The sequence below is a fragment of the Rhinolophus sinicus genome, linkage group LG09, assembly GCF_036562045.2.
Source record: "Rhinolophus sinicus isolate RSC01 linkage group LG09, ASM3656204v1, whole genome shotgun sequence".
NCBI lineage: Eukaryota > Metazoa > Chordata > Mammalia > Chiroptera > Rhinolophidae > Rhinolophus > Rhinolophus sinicus.
In genome coordinates, this window is record NC_133758.1 from 36,375,131 (window position 1) to 36,395,561 (window position 20,431).

General features: G+C 41.0%; 1 protein-coding gene across 1 annotated transcript in view; it reads left to right on the top strand.

The window, feature by feature from the left end:
• Positions 1–888: 888 nt before the first annotated feature.
• Positions 889–20,431, top strand: part of CDH2 (cadherin 2) — a 207,117-nt gene continuing 187,574 nt past the window's right edge. Inside the window, exon 1 of the mRNA XM_074340200.1 lies at positions 889–1,926. Within this exon, the coding sequence (XP_074196301.1) occupies positions 1,867–1,926 (60 nt within the window). The 5' untranslated portion in view covers positions 889–1,866. The remainder of the gene's footprint in view (positions 1,927–20,431) is intronic.

Consider the following 20,431-nt stretch of genomic DNA (forward strand, 5'->3'; position numbering starts at 1 on the left):
CTCTCACTCTTTTCACTCCAAGTTCATGTCGCCTTAAAAGGAGGAAATAAAAATCCTTTACTTGGTGTGAACTCTGCATCAGTCATTTTTATCTTTTAGATAATCCTATTTTCACGCTGCCTTCTGGCTTTTAGGTTGCTTCCCTCTGACGTTTCCTTTTCTTTTTTCGTTGTTGGGGGTGGTGTAAGGTGGAGGTCAAAGTCCCTGAAACTGCTGAAAAATATGAACTGTACCACTAAGGAGTAGAAATATAAAACAGGATTTTTCAAATAAAATAACACGCACTCTCAAACTCCCAGAGGGAACAAAAGAAAACAAAAACACAAACTTAGGCTGTTCCGGTACATCCACAAAGGTGGGAGAGGAAAGAGCACCCGAGAGAGACCGCGGCTTCCGCCCTACGGGCCCGCAGGTGGCTAGTGGCAAGCGCCTCAGACAACCAAGGCCAGGATAGGCTTTGCCTGCGTCACTAGTTTGTTCTATCCAGCCCGGCCCAGAAAAATAATCTACCTCGAAAGAAGACAAAACATAAAGACAAGTGTGCGTTAGGCTACCAAGGAGGCATTACTTCCGATTACTAATCTGATTCCCCATCGCTGTCCAAACAGGAACCTGCCACCAATCAAGTTCCTGCGCAAGTTATTTTATTTCCCACAGCCTCTCCACCTGCCGCGGCGGTGCTCCGCGAACCCCAGGCTTCCCTCCGGCGACCCCCCGTGGGCTGCAGCAAAAACGGGGCGCTTCGGCGGGGCGGGGGCGGGCGGCTGCTGTGAATCCGGCCGGTTACCACCGCAGTTTTAGTGGCCTCCGATTGGCCACCAAGCAGGCGGGAGGCACAGCGGAGGAGGGAGGCGGAGGCGAGGACGGGCGGCGGCAGCGGCGGGAGGGGATTGGAGAGGGGAGCGGGCCGCGGAGCAGAGCAGCGCGTGCGACAAGCGCGGGGAGAGCGGTGGCGGCGGTGGCTTTGGCTCGCCCCGGTCGCGCTCCTGGAGGCCGAGCGGGGTTCGCGGGCAGCTGCGGCGGGGGGGTGGGGGGTGAGGCGGCGCGCGCAGTGAGCGGCGCGGGGCGAGGACCGGCAGGCGGGTGCTGGCGCTCAGGCTGCAGGTTCGGCCGTGGCAGCTGCTTCGCGGGACGGAGCCGCAGCGGTAGCGGCCACGCGGGCCTCTAGCTTCACCCCCACGCGGCCGAGACCGGAGAACAATCTCCAACTCGCCCGGGGACGGGAAAGGGGAGCCGAGAAGCGGCCCTTAGCCCCCACGCAGCGGAAGCTTCGGGCGGCGGGACTGCTGCCCTTTGTGGGCTCAGCGCGCAAGACACGGAGCGCCCTCCCCGCGGCGCTCTTCCCAGCGTCTTAGTCGTGGCGAGCGGCCTTGGAGAGGGGACCCGGAGGAAGCAAAACCACGAGCCCGAAACCTCGCGTTGCGGAGCTCCTGTGGAGCGCCATCCGCTCCACTTCCACCTCCGCATCCTACACCGGCCAAGGTCCCCGCCGCAGCCGCCTGCATCCCTCCCAGCTTCCGCTGCGCTTTGGGCCAGAGCAGAACCGCCTGCGCTGCCACCGCGGCCGCCCACACACACACACACACACACACACGCACGCTCGTCTTCCCCCCGCCCCCTCCCCAGCCCCTTGATCTCTGGGTCTGTTTTATTACTCCTGGTGCGAGTCCCGCGGACTCCGCGGCCCGCTATTTTTCATCAGCTCTCTCTCCATTGGCGGGGAGAGGAGAGCAGCGGAGAAGGGGGTGGGGTGGGGAGGGGTAGGGAAGGGGGTGGAAACTGCCTGGAGCCCTCTCTCCGCGCCGCTGTTGGTGCTGCTGCTGTTGCTGCCGCCTCCGGCTCCTCGCTCGGCCCCTCTCCGCCTCCATGTGCCGGATAGTGGGAGCGCCGCGGACCCTGCTGCCGCTGCTGGCGGCCCTGCTTCAGGTACGCGGCGGTCCCCGCGGGCCGGGCCGCGGGTGAGGTGGGGCGGGCGGCGCCGGGTCCCTTTGTTCCCCGCGCCGCTGCGGGGCCGGGCTGCGCACCCGGGAAGGGAGGTGCCGCACCGCGCGGCCGGGAGCTGCGCAGACACTAGGCTCCAGCCGGTCGCCGGGGCAGGGCTGCCGGGGCCGGCTGATCTCCCACGCCTCTCTTGGCGAGTCGCGAAGAAGCCGTTCGCAGGCCCCCTCTGCTCCTCCTTCGTGGTCGAGAGAGCTCGCGGGAGGTATCTCTAGGCAGCAGTACGGTGAGGTAGGATAGCATACCGGAGGGTTTCCCTGTTTTCTACGCTTTTCGCCCCTCGCATTGCACTTTGCTCCAGTTTTTTTGTTGTTGTTTATTTCTGCGGGGATGGGTCGCGAGTTTGCAGTAGCATTTCTCACTCTGGTGTCTTAGTTACGGGACTTGCCTCCACCCCACCCCGCCCTGGCACCCGCGCGCCTCCCGGTGCCAGAGGGCTCCACTGTCCTATTGTCCTTACCCCAGCCCAGAGTTGCCTCCTGTTCTTGTTCTCTTGCCCTCACGTTTGCTGTGTCGGTCCCATCTGGAAAGAAAACCTCGCCCCCTTGCCTCCTGGAGTCCTTGCGGGTCTGCGCCTCCGCACCTAGCTCCTGCCGGTACACCCCTTTATCCCACCCCGAGGGGGAGAAGTTCCATTACTCGGCTATTTTTCTTCTTCCTCGGTCCGGCTGCCTCTGCCCTGCGTTTGCCCCGGGGGTGCTTTCACCCGGAGCCTCCGCACTTTTCGCACCTTCGGGAGAATGCCACCTAGTCTCTCATGGAATCCGTACTAGGAGGCTCCCCGCCGCAGGAAGCACCTGCTCCAGGCAGGTCGCAGGCTCCCTAGCCACTCCGCGCCGCCGTTTCCCAGCCCGGCCGACCACCCAACTTTCCCGCGGCGCCCCTTCGGAGGATGCCCCGAGGCCCCGCCCGGGCCGCCAGCTAGGTCCCGGGAAGAAACGCCGAGCGCTTCGGCCGCGGTCCCCTGGTAGGGGCCTGGTGGGGGTCCTCAATCTGCCCCCGCAGGCCGTGGGGTCCCAAAACAACAACCGGAGAGGGGCGTGTCTGCCCTCATAGCAGTCTAGGGTCTCCCGGGAAATCCTCCGGAGGGGCCTCTTGAGCACCACCGGCGGCTGGGGGTGGTGGCCAGCCGGTGGCAGCTCGTAAAAGTGCGGTCGCAGCTCCGAAGTGCGGCTGCGCCGGGGGCGGCCGGGGCAGGGCAGGGACAGATGGTAAGGATCACCCTCCTCCGTGGTCTTCACCGCTCAGGGCCTGGCGCGCTGCGGCTTGAGGGAAGGGGGTTACCGACACTAGGGGCGGGACAGGGCCGGCGCCCACGGTCTCTTAGCGCTTTCTCCCACCGCCCCCTAGAGGGGTGTGGGCTTGGCGGCGCCGAGCCCTGTCCATGGTGCGCCATGGAGCGTCAGCCGGGCCCCGTCCGCTCTGCGCTCTCTTGCCCAGGTCGCGCTCTCTCCCACTTTCCTGCTCTCTCCTCGCCCCTGGCTCTTTGGCCGCCCGGGTCCCGTTGTTTCTTTTCCATTTCTTGGGTTTCTGCTTTTGTTCTTTCGTCTCCTGCTGGTCTTTCTCCCCTTCCCCCACTGGCCAGTCTGCCCTCCTGCCTCTCTCCTGACTCTGGGCTTTCAGAACTATTAGACTAGACATTTTTGGTCTCTGCCGTTTTCGGGAGTGGATGGAATTTCTTTTAACTTGGGGGAGGAGACCTGCCAGTCACTTGCTAACAAAAGTACCTCCTGTTATAAAACCACTCTTTATTCTTGGAGCACACACTCCTCATTCTTTCACCTCCTGTCACTTCATTTATTGTGTTTTTTGTTTTTTTTTTTTCTTTTTAAAATGGGGTTTATTAAAGAGGTTAGGCTGAAAGGGAAGAGGAAAAAAAGTGCTAATTCAAGTGTTTGAAGTTAAGGGGAATACAAAATAAACTCATAAGTACTGGGGACATCAGATAGTTTCTTTTAAAAAAGAACGTCATAAATTAAAAATACCTTCTAAAAACATTTTTTTGGACATAATAAATTTTCAGAATGTGATGGTATGTTCACTAATTTTTTTATCTGAAAGTAAGCTTTAATTGAATACAATGAAGTTAGGGCAGAAGGACACATTTATTTGATGATCATTATTACCATGGGACTAAATGTGCTACCAATGGAGTAATCTCATTTCCTTTTTTAGTCACCTACCTTGAAGTCAGGTGTGGATTTTGTAGGTCATTTACTTTTTTCCTTAAGTATTTTTTAAAATACTATTTATAAATGTCAAATATTACGCTTATCTTTTCCATTGTAAGTTCTTTTCTCAGTTTCTTCTAAACAGTGTTGGCGTTGACTTTCATGAACCTTCAGGAAAGGGGAAATTATAACTTTATCATCACGTTGTTTCGCAGTCTTCTAATTCATGGCTACAAGTCAAGCAATAACATTGAATGATTTGCAAGGTCATTAGGAGTGGAAGCACAGCAGTTTATGCAACATGAGTTTTAGGGTTAGTGCACCATGTGGATTGTACAATTGAGATTAGAAATGACTGTGCTAATGGTCTGCTTTACACACCAGAACAACAAAGATCTATCTGCAAGGTGAAAATGGCCCCTCTGCAGTCATCTGCTATTAAAAGTCTAGTTTTTTTCAGGACAGACTAAGGAGCCAAGAGTTTCTGAAAAGAGAATGAATAGGTTATTAGTGTAGATACAGAGCAACCTCATTTTTTCAGACCATTTTAAATAAGAATAATTGAACATTCAGAAGGACTTTATGCCTTTAATTGTTAACTGAAGTGTACCTTGTTTTACTTTGAACACCTTTTTTTCCACTTTGAGAGATTATTAGTTTTCTTATTATTTTACCTAGATTTACATATTCTGGTCAGTTTTGCATATTATGGTATTTAGCTTTAAGATTTTCTCCATTCCTCGTTTTAATTTAGGGTATTAGCTTTGTCCTTTTCATTAAAAAAAGGTAGAATTCGAGCATTAAATTTCACTGATCATGGGATATGACAAAGTTGTGATAGGCTTTTCTTTTAAATTATACAGTGACTTTCAAATCTATGAATAGATTTATCATCAGGGAAACAAAATCAATATTACTTTTACTACCTACTCAGTAATTAGTAGATTAGAAACCTGTTTTGTTTTCCTAGTTCATATTTTGATTGCATAATTCTATTGTTCTAATTTAAATACACTCGTATGTGTTACGACACATCAAGGACATCACCTTAATGTTCATAGATATTCTGGGTTCATAGTCTTATCTTAGCACATCTATCCTGCATTCAACCCTGAATGAGGACATAGGAAAAAAGATGCATGAGCCATAAGTGATTTTCATCTGTTTAGGTATAAACTTTGAGGAGATTAACATGCAACACATGAAACATAAAAAGAAGCTTTGTTTTAGGATGTGGAAAATCTAGGATGTGCTAATCATTTTAAGTATAAGATATGTATGTCTTGGTGTTTATTTGATTTCCATGTGTCTTTGTTACAAGTTCTTGTGAAAGAAAGGAGAATTAACATGGTGTTCACAGTTTATTCTATTTTTTGGACATAGTTATACCTTATCTTTGCCCTTTTCTTATCTTGTGGCCTGTGGTCATTAGTAATAGATGGTGCATTGCAAACATACTAGGTATGATTTGAAAAATAATAATTTGTGTATCTTAAAATATTTTATAGGCACATTTTTAAAAGATGATGTATATATTTAGGCCACAATTGCAAGTTCACAATTTACTTACAGAGTGCACTTTTTGACTTTTATTTGTTTACTAAAGTCTGCTTTGACCTTCTTCTAAAACTTTGGACTGAAATTTTTTAAGAGGGAATTCTTTTTTAGATAGTTTGTATTTTTACATGTAGAGACTAAAGTCATTTTGGAACAGATTATTTTGGTGGCAGTGTATTGCACCAAACTGTCCTTAATTTCCTTTTTCATTAAAAATCTTCACTGCTTAAATCAGTTGTGCCTCATTAAGCTTTAGGATTATTAATCGGGAAATGTCAAGATTTAAAGCAACAGTTAATCTTGCTTTAAAATGCCTTAAAAAAAATCCTAAGTAACTCAAATCCTAATTCTGTTTTCCAAGGGGTAGTCTTGTTAGAGTGTGATATTTTAAAGAAAAATCAGAGCTATTATTTAAGAAATGTGGTGTTAGTGTATGCACTCTTGTTTTGCCCAAGTTAACATTATTCAAATTTTTTCTTTTGGCTCAAATACAAAAAGTAATCAAGTTTAAGCATTGCAGACTTGTGGTGAATTTTATCAACCATTTAAAAAACGTGATAGATTTGAAATTTGGGTTTTGTCATTACTCAAATGAGTAATTATTCAAGTATTTTACATCTGCCATTAGTACACCTTTTAGAACCTAAGTATTTCCAAGTTGGGTTAAGAACTATAAGTGAAACATAATTTACCAACAAATCATTATGCTTCACATATCTGATTTTTCATACTAAAACTTATTTTTGTCCTTATTTTCCAGCAAATTCTATCAGTTAATTTGAGCAGATGCTAGTCTTTGTGAATTTAAATAAATGTAGATAAATTTTAATTAAACAACCCTATTCATGCCTGGCAGATAAATGTTTTAGTAAGAGCTATATCTTCTACATATATAAAGTGCTGGGTTTAAAGTATGCAGAAGGAGGTGCATTCAGGAACTAAATGGGAATTTGGAAAGATTTGGAAATAAAGATTACAGTTTATGTTGTACTACAATTTTTAAAAGGAAAATTTAGGTTACACATAAGTACTGCTCAGTTTTATTTCTTGTTACTCTCTTCAGTACTCAGTGCACTTCCTTGTCTGAGCTTCCAACTATACTTACTGCACGCAACCCATATAAATGGGTTGCATATATATTCACACATCATACATGTTGAGGACTGCTATCAACATGTGTGACATATGTGTCTTCTGCAACATGTATCTCAGTTTGGCATGAAGTGTCAATTGATAATTGATAACTGTGTGTGTGTCATGCAAGGTGGTTAACACAGAAGTTCAAAGTCTGAAGTTCATTTATTATGGCTTTCTGGTCCAGTAAATAATGAAAAAGATGCTTTGTACAGCCCAAATATTAGCCTTTTGCAGCTCCTTTAGTACTCATCCCCAATAGAGTCTGCCTGGTGCCAGTATCTCCAAGACTGGGTTCTAATGTTATGCTTCCTATGTTGCAGGGAATTCAAATTTTAAATTTTACACACACACACACACACACACACACACTCACACAGTTTATAGAAGTATCAAATGCATTCAGTAAAGTGCACATATAAGTGGGTAGCCTGCTGAATGTTCGTAAATTGAACATACTATTGAATCGGCAACCAAACAAATCAGAAACACTACCAGCACTCCCAGGAATACCCGCTTCCAATTTTAACCCATCTCCCAATGCTAATTATTTACTTGACTTCTAATAGCAAATCAGTTTTCAACATACTTAACTTCCCAGATATTTCTATAGTGTCAGTGAGTCTGTCCTAATTTTTTGACTGTTAAGACATATATGACATAAATATATGGACAGTTTTGCAAATTGAATGTAAGATGCCAGACACAAAAGGGAATGGAGTGTGTATGACTTCACCAAATACAATAATAAGCAGAGTAGTCTATGGTGGTTAGGGCATCAAGAGTACTGTAATTTTGTTCTGTGCAAATGAGCTGCCCTTACATAGGGTCAAGGGCAATAGCTAGTGTCAAGGGCAGGAAGTTGGGGGTTCTAATCTGGTCCAGATGTGCTTTGTTCTCTTAAACTCTCTGACCTCTTTTTGTCAGTAGTAAAATATTGGACCTGGTTGGATTAGTTGATCTCTAAGGGACTTTTCAGTTCTGTGACTCTTGTGACTGAATGACTAATTTTTAACCTGAAATGCAAGGATTTTCAGATGCAATAGTATGCTGTGATTTTATGGTTATTAACAGTGGTTTATCATATATGATAGGCTAGAAGTCCTCTGTATTTTATATGTTGACTTTTAAACATAATTTTTTTCATTGGCTGTGCTGCTTTTACCACTAAAAGTAAATTTTTGAGGGGTGGAGGAGGGCCACTTAGGCTTAAAGAAAGGGAAGTGTAATATAATTAAGAATACAAATTATTATTTTTATTCTTTTATATTTCTTTGAGAGAAGATAGCCTCCATGAGAATGATCAAAGTGAGTGATGTGGATGAGCATGAAAGTTACAGCCCTTTTACCGAGCAGGTACTCCTCTGGCTATTTTTCTGCAGCTATGTCTGTATTCATGAGGAACACGTTGTGTATACATATATGAGGATATGTATGGAAGCATTTTTTATGATTCGAAAAGATTGGATTAGTTGATTTCTGAAAATCCCATCAATAAGAACTGATTTGACAAATTGAGGTGTAATGTGCAGCGTGATTTGAGAACCTCTACTGTGTGGAATAAAACATTTTAGTTCTAGTTTGTGGTCAAGAAAATGATTGCTAAACCATCCAGTGTTTTTGTCAGTCTTGCACCTAGAAGAGCTATAGAGAAGGACAGCCAAAATAATCAGTGGGGTTTCAGGGCTTCTGAATGAAGAGAAATTGGACAAAGACCACAGATAGAAGCTGTAACTGAAGAATAGACTATCAAGAGAATAGAAGGAAGATGAAGATGACCTAAATTAACACTAGACCATCCTTAAGTCGAGTTGAGAACAATCTATAGCAGCAAACTGAGCTATAAGTAGGTCCAAGGAAGATTGGCTAAATTAATGGATAGTTAAATAATAGGTAAGTTTCCATGTTGTAGCATGGAATGACCACACTATACTGAGTTATCTGTGCCGAAATTATACTAGTTGGTTAAACCATTGTGATATATCTTGCATTCTCTTGACTGATTGAATGTTTAATTTTTCATCTCTTCTGATAGTGAAAGTGTAGTCCAAAGTGGACCTTACTAGTGTCTAGAACTTGAGATACAGAAAAACATCTAGTATAGGATGTTCTGGTCTACTGCCTAGATGAAGTAAACTATTTAACTTGGGTTTTTCAAAGAAGCATTGGGAAAATTAGTTGTATAATGCCTTTAAAACAGCTTGAGCTATTTAAAAGGAGGTGCCATTATAAATGCAATATGAGGTTCATTATAGAGTAACTTAGGTGCTTGATCCATGATCTGTTCATAGATTTTCTTCTACAAAATATACCTGACTATAATAAAAATAAATACTGGAGTAATAGTACTTATGTAGTTCTGTATATTATAATTTTAATACTGGTTTTTATGTTAAACAATTTTACTTGACCATAGTGTAGACTTGTATACAGCTATATATTTTGTTTCAATATTGGCTTCTTTGTTAATTTTTTAAAAAATTTACTTCATTATAATTTAAAACATTTATACCCAGATTCCCCCATCCCCCAATTCAAATATATTAATATTTTAGTGGATTAAGGAAGTAGGAAAAAATTAATTAAAGGAGCATAATTTGGAATCTTTAGTATTCCAAAAATTACTAGAACTGGAAATGGAAATGTGAAGTGACAGTTTCCCTCATTATTAAAATAAGTTTTGAGTTCATTTCAGCTTTCTTCTGTTGCATTATATATAGAACTTCTGTGGTACTGCTTTCAGTAAGGGTTCTAAAATTGCCCTTACAGTTTTTTTGCACATATGTACTTCTAAGACATTTCACAATTTATTTTTCATAATTTTCAATAGTTCATTCATATAACTCCGAAGAACACACATGCCAGGGAAAACCATTGAAACTTTAGATAGTTGCTGCTACCTCTTCAAATCATTTTTTAAAAACAATGTCTGGTAGTACTAAACCTTAAAATGAAATATTTTTAACTTCACAATGGGAAGCTAATATGTTATCTCCGTTAATTATTGCTATAACACTGGGAAATAGGTGGTTTTATTTTCTAATTTTAGAAATGGTGGAACTGGAACTCAGGCATTTTGAATATTATGAGAATCCACAGTAAAACCCTATCTGTCATGGTAGAAGTGAACCTGACTGCAAAGCACATGGTTTTCTCCTTCTAACAGGCTGGGACTCTTAATATGATACTCAAGGAACGAATGTTGCCTTAAAAAGGAATTTCAATTCTTCTCTATGGAGTTGATAAACTTTTTTTAAAAAGTAGTTAACTTTTGAATTACATTCTCTATTTAATCTTGACCTTAAATATTTTGATTTATTTTGGCATCTGAAGGAAAAATCTAATGGTTGGTTAGGATTTTCACTCATGTTTAAAATATGTTCTCTTACAGAAAGAAAAAATTCTTAGGGAAACGATTCAGAGTTAGTTTTATAATGTTCTTCAAATTGTCTTGATCAACAAAAAATACACTGATAATGTGCTCAAAAAGTAATTCTTTTATGTGAGTTCTGGAACTTAAATACTTCCTAAGAGTTTATAGAAACTCTCAGGCTATGCTTTTTTTTAACTGTTTTTTTTCCACATTCTTTTGTGTGAAAAGAAATTCAGGAGATTCTATCACTATGTTTTAAAATGTTTTATTGTTTAATGGCACCTTTCCCATGTTTAAATAGTTTGAATTACTTTTTCTGCCACAAATGAAATTATTTGGCATCTGTTAAAATATACATATATGTATATACATATATAGGTGTGTGTGTGTGTGTGTGTGTGTGTATATATATCCGCATTTCAAAAGGACCTACTACAAACAGGTTCCTGTGAATATTTTGTGGAGTGACTGAGTAGACACTGATTTGTTTGCTGTTGAGAAAGCCTAGAACTATTTTGTTTGTAATTTGACTGATTTTCGTGGATGGATACACTTGGCTGGACTATAATCTCCAATAACATGTCTGTTAGTTGATTGAGGAGCTATTAAGTGAACTCTGAAATAAATTACTAAAAAAATCATTAATTTTATTAAGTTTAAAGGGAATATAATTCATTCCTTCTGCTTAACATAAATCTTTTTTGTTAAATTTATTGGGGGTGACAATGGTTAATAAAAATGTATCGATTTCAAATGTGCAATTCTGTAATACAACATCAGTGTATTGCATGTGGGTGTTCACCACCCAAAGTCAAATGTCCATCAGTCACCAGATGAGGTCTGACAATTAAGTTTGTGAACTTGTTGCAATGATATCAGAGGGATTATTCATTATGAATTTGTACCAACTGGACAAACAGTTAACCAAGTTTACTATTTGGAAGTGTTGAAAAGTCCTTGTGAAAAAGTTAGACGACCTGAACTTTTTGCCAACAATTCGTGGCTCTTGCATCATGACAATGCATCAGCTCACAAGGCACTGTCTGTGAGGGAGGTTTTAGCCAGTAAACAAATAACTGTATTGGAACACCCTCCCTACTCCCCTGATCTGGCCCCCAATGACCTCTTTCTTTACCCAAAGATAAAGAAAATACTGAAAGGAAGTCATTTTGATGACATTCAGGACATCAATGGTAATATGATGACAGCTCTGATGGCCATTCCTGAAAAAGAGTTGCAAAATTGCTTTAAAGGGTGGACTAGGTGCTGGTATTGGTGCCAAGCTTCCCAAGGGGAGTACTTTGAAGGTGACTGTAGTGATATTCAGCAACAATAATGTATGTAGCACTTTTTCTAGGATAAGTTCACTGACTTAAGTGTCAGACCTCGTATATTTGACCCCCTTAACCCTTTTACCCTCTGGCAACCACTGAATGGCTGCCTGTGTCTATGAGTTTTTGCTTGTTTGTTTGTCTTACCCATTTGTTGCTTTCAGTTTTATATTTCCCGTATGAGTGAGGTCATATGGTTCTGGACTTTTTCTGAGTTATTTCATTTAGCATGATAATTTCAAGATCCGTCCATGTTGTCGCAAATGGCAGTGTTTCATCTTTTGTTATGCTGAGTGATATTCCATTTGTATATGTACAACAATTTTTTCCAATCATCTATCAAATGACATTTCAGTTGATTCCATGTCTTGGCCACCGTGAATAATGCTGCAATGAACATAGGGGTATATATAACTTTACAGATAAATGTTATCATATTTTTTTAGGTAGATACCCAGAAGAGGGAGTGCTGGGTCGTATGGTAATTCTAATCTCAAAATCTTTAATAAACTGAAGACTCTGAACACTTTAATTTTGTTGTTGTTGTTGTGTTAATGGTTAACGCAGCAGTTCAAAGTCTGCGATTCATTTATTATGGCTTTCTGGTCTAGTAAATAATGAAAAATATGCTTTGTACAGCCCAAATACTAGCCTTTTGCAGCTCCTTTGGTGTTCATCCCCAATAGTCTGTCTGGTGCCAATATCTCCAAGATTGGGTTCTAATGTTCTGCTTCCTGTGTTGCAGGGAATTCAGAATTTAAATTTTACACACACACGCACACACACACAGTCACACACAGTTTATAGAAGTATCAAATGCATTCAGGAAAGTAAACATATAAGTGGATACCCTCTGAATGTTCATAAATTGAGCATACTATTGAATCGGCAACCAAACAAGTCACAGCATTACCAGCATTCCCAGGAATACCCGCTTCCAATTTTAACCCACCTCCCAATGCTAATTATTTACCTAACTTCTAATAGCATAGATCACTTTGTTTATATTTGTACTTCATGAAGTCACGCACACACTATATTCTCTTTTGTGTCTGGCATCTTCCACTCAATTTGTAAAATCATCCATAGATTTGTGGCATATATTTGTTAATAGTCACAAAATTAGGAGAGACTCGTTGACACTATAGACATATCTGGGAAGTTATTATGTTGAAATGGATTTTAAAAAAAGAACATTAGAAAGAAAAGAAGAGACTGATTGTTTCACGGCATCTAACAGTCACTTGCACGTTTATGATGTCAAGCCTGGAAATGCCTTTTGTGGGTTTTCCTCCTCAGATACCTTTTTCTGTAATTCTGGTAATTTGGTAATAATTGTTTCAGCCAAAAGCCAAAGACATTTGGAATTCAGTAAGTTATTGCTTCTTTTTATCAGAAGGAGGATAGAGGCAAAGAATTAAATGTCTCTTTGACTTGAAGTCTTCAAGCAGAAAGTTTGAGTGTTAACAGATTGTAATCTTTTCAGTGATATGGTACTTAATACCTTCTCTGAGATTAATAGTGGCCCACTTCTCAATGAGGCCTTAACCAGATTTATTTTTAATTAAAAAAAGGTTAAATTGAGGCGTTATAATGCCACAAACTGCCAGTTTTTAAACTGTTAGTTTTTCTGGCGGTTCAATGTATCTTTGGGTACAGTCAGTTGTCTTTTGTGTTTGTGTAGATTTTTTAAAGATCTGAGAGGTTGCCATGAAGGATGCTGAGTACATACTTGTCCCAAGATCTTTCTTTCTAGAGAGCTTTTCTCTCAATTTGTAATGGTTGCTGAGTAAATCTAGATTCTAGGTGGAGGAGTCTATGCATGCTGATAAGGACTAAGGAATCAAATTCCACAAGTAGTGGCCCACCAAGGATTTGTTTGCTCCAAAGCAGCTCCAGTTTATTTATGTTCTTACATGTGTGGACTTCATTTTACAATATTTAACAAAGGTTGTACACTTTGTGTGGCCTTAGCTTATTGATAACATAATTTGTATTTGCTTGTGTTTCGTCCCTATATATAGTTTTTCTACCATAAAAGTAATTGTTTACATATAGTGTGTTTTCAGGATTAAATTTTATTTACAGTTATGTCTTTCCTGTTTGACAGATAACTAAGAACATTTGAGGAGAATATGATAACCATTGATTTAATGTACAAATTGATTTATAGTTAAGTACCTTGTAAATGAAACTGAGTTATTTCATGATTTGGTTTATTTGGTTTCATGATTAGGTTTATGATCTTCCATTTATTTGAGGCCATCCCAGTGGAACTATGTTTAAAAGGGGGATAGTGGCATATTTAAATGTAGATAACATCTGCAGATCCTTTATAACATTTTATGTCCTAAAATAAAAGCATTTTGGAAAACAGGTTACTTTTTTTTGTATTTGCATAAGTAATGGATATGATCAAGATTCTGATTTTTTACTAAGCCTTGGTTCTTCATAATTAAAATAAACAAATATTTAAAAATATTTGTCAAACATGTGTTTCTGGAATACTATTCTTTGGTAAGTGAACCAAGATATAAATTGAGACTATTTACCTCTAAACACAGTCTTTTCAAACCCCATGCTGTATCACATTGTATTTATCTGTTTATATTTTCACATTTAGATATTTGTCTGAATTTTATTTTTGTAGATGGGATGAGATAGGAGGTCTTGCTTTATCCCACCACCTCCAGATTTTATGTACATAACACACATATGCAGAATGACACACGGGTGACTGTCATTTGTGAAATAAAATTTCTATTTCTATTAACTGAAATGTTTCCATTATTATGTATAACATTTCTATAGATTTTAAGATCTCATGTTTTTGTTTTTGTTTTCTCGCTCCAATTTTATTGCTTTAGTTGCTTAGAGAGGTGTTGTGCACAATGGTTAGAAATGGGGACCCTGGAACTAGATGACCAGTATTTGTGCCCTGATTCAGACACTTGCTGTGTGAATTTGGACACCATATTTGACTTTTCTATCCCTCAGAGGCCCATTTGTAATGTAGGAATAATAAACAGCATCAATCATAAGGTTGTTACCGAAGAGGGAGTGGGTTAATACATACGTAAATCACTTAGAAAAGTGCTTTCATATAATAAGCAGGATGTAAGATCTTTGAAGATTTTGGGGCATAGACGTTACCATTGCTTTACACAAACAATCAGCGATAATTGAATTATTTAAATATGTTTGAGCACTTGATATAAGCAAGGCTTTATTCAGTGTTATAGCAGAATTACTTGTAAATTGCATGAGCTACCACCACTGTTCCTTAGACCACACTTGGAAGCCACATTGGAAGGGCATGTATGTTAACCTTCCTCCTTAAATTCTAACAGATTTGATTTGGGAATTACAGGTAATTAAACAGGAGCTATTGTGGTGTCCTCTAGGTCTGTCTCTTCTGTGATTTAATTCTTTAATGGGCTGGTATGGAAGTGTGTGTGTGTGTGTGTGTGTGTGTGTGTGTGTGTGTGTGTGTGTGTATGTGTGTGTGTGTCTGTTCAGAGTAGCCTGGAACCAGAGTAAGTTATTTAGTCTCTGAATACTTTTAATATGATGATGAGGACCTAACAGAGAGGAGAGGGTTGAGGGTAATATTACAATGGTTGATGCCAACACAGAATCTGCAAAAACAGAGTGAAGGTAGATTAATTGTTCTTGTAGATGCTGGTTTATTGACAATCAGATGTAGGAAGTGTTGCTTTTAACTTAGTTTCATCCTATTCTAATGGCAGCACATAATTTTTTAGTAATTACTATGTGCCAGGTGCTGTTTTAAGTACATGTATTGATTCATTTAATTTACAGAAAAATTATACCCATTTTATGTATGAAGACACCAAAGCACAAATAGGTTAAATCAAGGTGCCCAGTTATTTTATTGAGTGATGGAACTAGGATTCAAATACCAGCAGCCTGACGTCAGACCCTGTGTTCCTAGGTTTGATATTTATTTCAATGCAGGTAAAAAGTTTAAGGCAAGATTGATATCCATTTCTAGCTTGTGGATGTATGAAGTTCAACCTTTAAAAACACTCTCTTTTTCTGTTGTAAAATATGGTACACGTAGATAGAGACGTATATAAATCATACATCTTAAACAATAATTCAAGTATACGAAACTATGTCAGTGTAACTACCAGCCAGGATAAGAAATAGAACACGTCCAGTGCCTTGGAAGTTACTCGAGTACTCTTCCCAATCCCTTCCTCCTAGAAGTAACCACTATTTTTATTTTTCTGATAATTGTTTTTTGCTTTTCTTTATAGTTTTACCATCTATGTATATATTCCATATAGAGGGATACATGTGTTTATATAAATGTATATATTAGGTTGGTGCAAACCTAATTGCAGTTTAAAAGGTTAAAAATAATTGCAAGAATCGCAGTTATGTTTGCACCAACCTAATATGTGTGTATGTATAAATGTACCATGCATACATGTATATGTATATGTGTGGATATATATATATATATATATATATACAACTGTATATATAGTGTATACATTTGTGTACATATGTGTATGTGTTTTGTGTGTGTCATTTGCTTCTTTTCAGTATTATGTCATTTAGTTGAGTTGTATAGCTGTAAGTAGTTTATTCATTTTCACTGCTCTAGGGCATCACATGCTATGAAGATGGTGCAGTTTATAAATTCAGTTTATTGTTGATAGGCTGTGTGTGTGACAGGATTTTGCCGCTATGAACATTCCTATACGTGCCACCTGGGCATAAGTGCCAGGAATACTCAAGGGCTGCATTTCCCAAACTTGAGTTTGCATGAGACTCTCCTGAACCTGAAAGCTTGTTAAGCATATATTCCTGGCTGCACCCCCTGAGCTTCTGATTCACGAAATCAGTATTGGAGTCTGAGAATTTGCATGTCTAGCGAGCTCCCAGGTGATGGAATGCGGGTCTTCTCTGAGCTACATACCAAGGAGAAGAATTGTAGAATTGCTGGGTTGCAAGCTATGTGCATGGTAATCTTGACTAGCTAATAATACAACAGTGTTTTCCAAACTGCATATTTTTATTTTTCCATAATTTTAGTGTGCACGATATAGTTAAACTTTAACATTTCTAACAGTTTGGTGGACTGCATTATAGTATATCTTTTTGTATATCAATTTGCATGCTCCTGGTTACTAATGCAGTAGAGATTGTTTTTATATGTGCTTTGGCCTTTTTTTTTTTTTCTTTCTCGAGGTGTCTATGAACCCGCATGGATAAAGTTTGTATCTTATCTGAAGTTTGTAATTTGTCTATCACTTGGTTTTACTGTTTATTTCCCATTCCTTTGCCTAATGTTTTCAGTCATGGTTTGTATGATGTGTTTCCAAGGATTGTGAGTCTTCTTGAAGGCTGAATCATTTGATTAAATCTAATATTTGCTGAGTGCTCACTATGTGCCAGACCAAGCACTTCACCTGCATTGTCTCATGTAATCCTCACATCGGCTCCCTGAGATAGGTAGGCATTTTGTCATCATCCATTTTACGAAAGTCTGAACAAAGCCTGGCATAAACCATTCACCCAAAGGCACACCATTAGGAGGTGGAATGCCTTAGCAGCGAGATAAGTCTGTCTATTCAAGGTTTTAAAGGATTGCAGCCTGAAGGGGGATTTGGACTTTAGAATGACCACTTAAAGGACCCAGTTTTCAGGGAGCAAACTTTGGCCTTATGAGTGGGAATATCTAACAGATTGAGCCAGAAGCCATGGAAGCAGGCAATTTCTGTCACTGGCCACACAAACCCTGGGCGGTGATTTTAAGAGATGCAAGTAACTGATGAGTGATTGACGGTTCTGTGAATTGCCCTGTTTCCCCTTACCTCAAGCTGGCTTGGCCCAGAAATGTAGTCACCCAATAATCTAGACGTACATGTGACTTTCTGTTCCCAGCCCATAAGCTCCCCAAGCACTTGAAGAATCTCGGTTGTCTGCCCTCAGACCCTCAGCATTCAGCCGTCCTAGTGGCTTTGTGGCCTGCTGGTGTCATAAGGATTTATTTGGCTTAGTTTCTTTTTGATCTTTTAGCGCTGGCTTTTGAGTATTTAGTAATATTGAGTCTTTGTAGGTAATTTTTGGCGTCTTTGAAGGGACCTAATAAATAGTGCTTCTTATCCATCTAAGTACCAGACAAATACGATAAAACGTCAGCAGACAGAGAACTAAAATACCACCTTTATTACTGATAAAGACAAGATCGGAGAATGTGGCTCAAATGTGTCAGATCTCAGGGTTTAATCCCCCCCCCCCCGCCATATTTAACAATGCTGGATGAGGGCTGGCCTCCTACCTGGTGGTCCTGCCACTGTAAATTCACCTACAGCATAATGATATTTGCACTGCATTGGCAGACTTACTCCTAACAAAAGAGAGGTAATGGAGGGACTGGACTCCGTAGGCCCAGTTGTGTCATCCAAACTTGCTGGACAGGTCAACAGGGGTCAGGAGTGGTCTTACTAGTGTAGTTCCCTCTACCTGCAAGTAGGGAATAGGGGTTCCACTAAACCTTCCCCAGATTTTGGATTAACCATTGAGTCCATGTTCTTAACTATCAAGAGTGTGCTCATCCAGAAGCATGATGATTGCCTGAGTGGGAGATGGGCCTCTGTCAGGACAGTCTTGCTCCCAACCTCACAAAGTCTTAGAAGATCTGTGGCTTTACTTTTTAGAGTCCTCAAAGCTAATGGGGCATGCAGGTAGTCGTACAGCTGACAAAGTTAGAAAGCAAATCCATTCCGATCCTGGAAGAGTTATCCCAGGCAAAATGATTATCCCAAAGACCAAAGTAGGGAGCCAGTGATACCTGAGGGGAGGACTCGCAGTGGGCAGAGAAAACCTTCCATGGTGTAACATTTCCTGAATGCTAATCAGGCTAAGCCTCTTGCCCTGTAACCCATGACCTTTGAACTAAACAGAGTTCAAAGGGAAAATTAGGATTTAAAGACATTGAATCTGTTGGATTAGAAAGGCACCTCAAAAAAGACAGGGATGGCCACCATTGGACATTTCTGAACCTGAACCTAAGTGACAGCATCTCAAATGCCAGCTTTTTGAGAGAAAACCCAGAAGGCCAGGATAGATCCCCTCTCCCCCAGGGAAATTCAAAGTGCTAAATTTAATCTCCCATTGGGAGCTTCTTCCTGATGAGTTTTGATTTGTAACAAGCACATGCAAACTTTTACTTTGCCTTCCCTGTGAGCCACTTGAGACTGACAGCCCCGCGTTGTCCCCAGTGTGGGCTCTTGCAGGTGAGTGACTGGGGGACATGCTGTCTTAGGAGCAGGTGTTTTCAGTCTTGTGCCACATTGGCTCTTTCCATGCCACTTGTTCTGGGATTGCTTTGGCTGAAGCAGGCTGTCACCAAGGGAAGATTTCTCTTCCATTTGTAAAAACCAGTCCAGACCACTTGGTGGAAGCTGACCCTTGAGCCTGTGGTCAAACTATGAAAATCCAACATGCTCCTTTTTTCCCCTCTGAATAGAGAACAGAATTTGAGGCTGTTCTCATAGGCCTGTGATTAATAATTTAAAGTGAGAACCTTGATAGGGCTCTTGAACTCACTGTCATTTAAAAATAGCAAATATTGTTCTGCTCATTCGTCTTTAGGCAGTAGATGTTGAAATAATCCCCCTTTTCTGTGCTTTAGCTGTCACTGTTTATTTAGCTCTGGGGCCCCTGGGCACCTCTGGAAGTGTTGACCAGCCTCAGACCTTGACTAAGGCCAGCTTACAACTACCTTCACCCCAAAAGTGTTCACCATTTGGCTAAGGTTACCGTGAGTCCTGCCCCTTTGCTGAGGTCCTTGGCCTAAAGCCTTTCCTGGGGTCCACTGTCTTTGTCCCAGGCCCTACCTCTGTAAACAGCCACTTTCCTTGAGAATAACTAACCACCATAAGTTGTGGTCACACATTGAGATCAAAATACTCTGTGATTTAGGAACTAAAGCCTCTTGATGTTAAAAGCCACCTGCCCAACTATAAAAACCAGCCACACTGCATAGTCAAGACTGAAAACCGAAGTTAAAGAACGTGCAGGGCTGGAGTACAGCACCCTTTCTCCCCTGCCAGAAGCCCCAGTACCTCCTTCAGCACTGGACTCCTTTTTTATTTCGCAAGGTCCCCAGAACGTGCACCAAAATACCACAGCCTCTGAAGGGACCCAATAAATAGCACCTCTCCTCCCTGAGCCAATTTCTGAGCTGAGTGAAATATAAGCCAGAAGTGTCAACAGTTAGGAAAGGACAATTATCACCAAGGTTCTGATAAGGGCTGGGCTGGAGGGCGTGGCTTCTATCTGTGGGCATGTCTATTGCTAATACGGAGCCCCAGAATTCCACAGACATTTTCACTCAGTTGCAGGCAGTGATGGACTCCTTCCGCTTCACCGCAAATGCTGCAGGGGACCTATAAACTCCAGCATGGAAAATGAAATCACCACGCTTGTTTTCTGTGGGCCTGTGACTCCCAGAAGGGAGGGGTAGGGGACAGAGCTGGGCACCAGCTGCCCAGATTGTTCTTTCTAATTCAGTCTTCAGATTAAGTTCAGTCTATCCCTCTTCTCTCTAGGGCAGCAATCCACAAACTTCTTGGTGTAAGGACCCTTTTATTCTCTTAAAAATTATTGAGTGCCCCAGTGAGCTTTTATAATGTGGGTAATATCTATCAGTGTTAGCATATTAGCAATTAAACCGAGGAAATTATATAATATTTATTTAATTCATTTAAAAATATTAAGCCAATTACATATGTAACACAAATACCAATTTTTATAAATAATAACTGTATTTTCCAAAACAAAAATGAAATTAGTGGGAAGAGTAGCATTGTGCTTTTATATTTTTT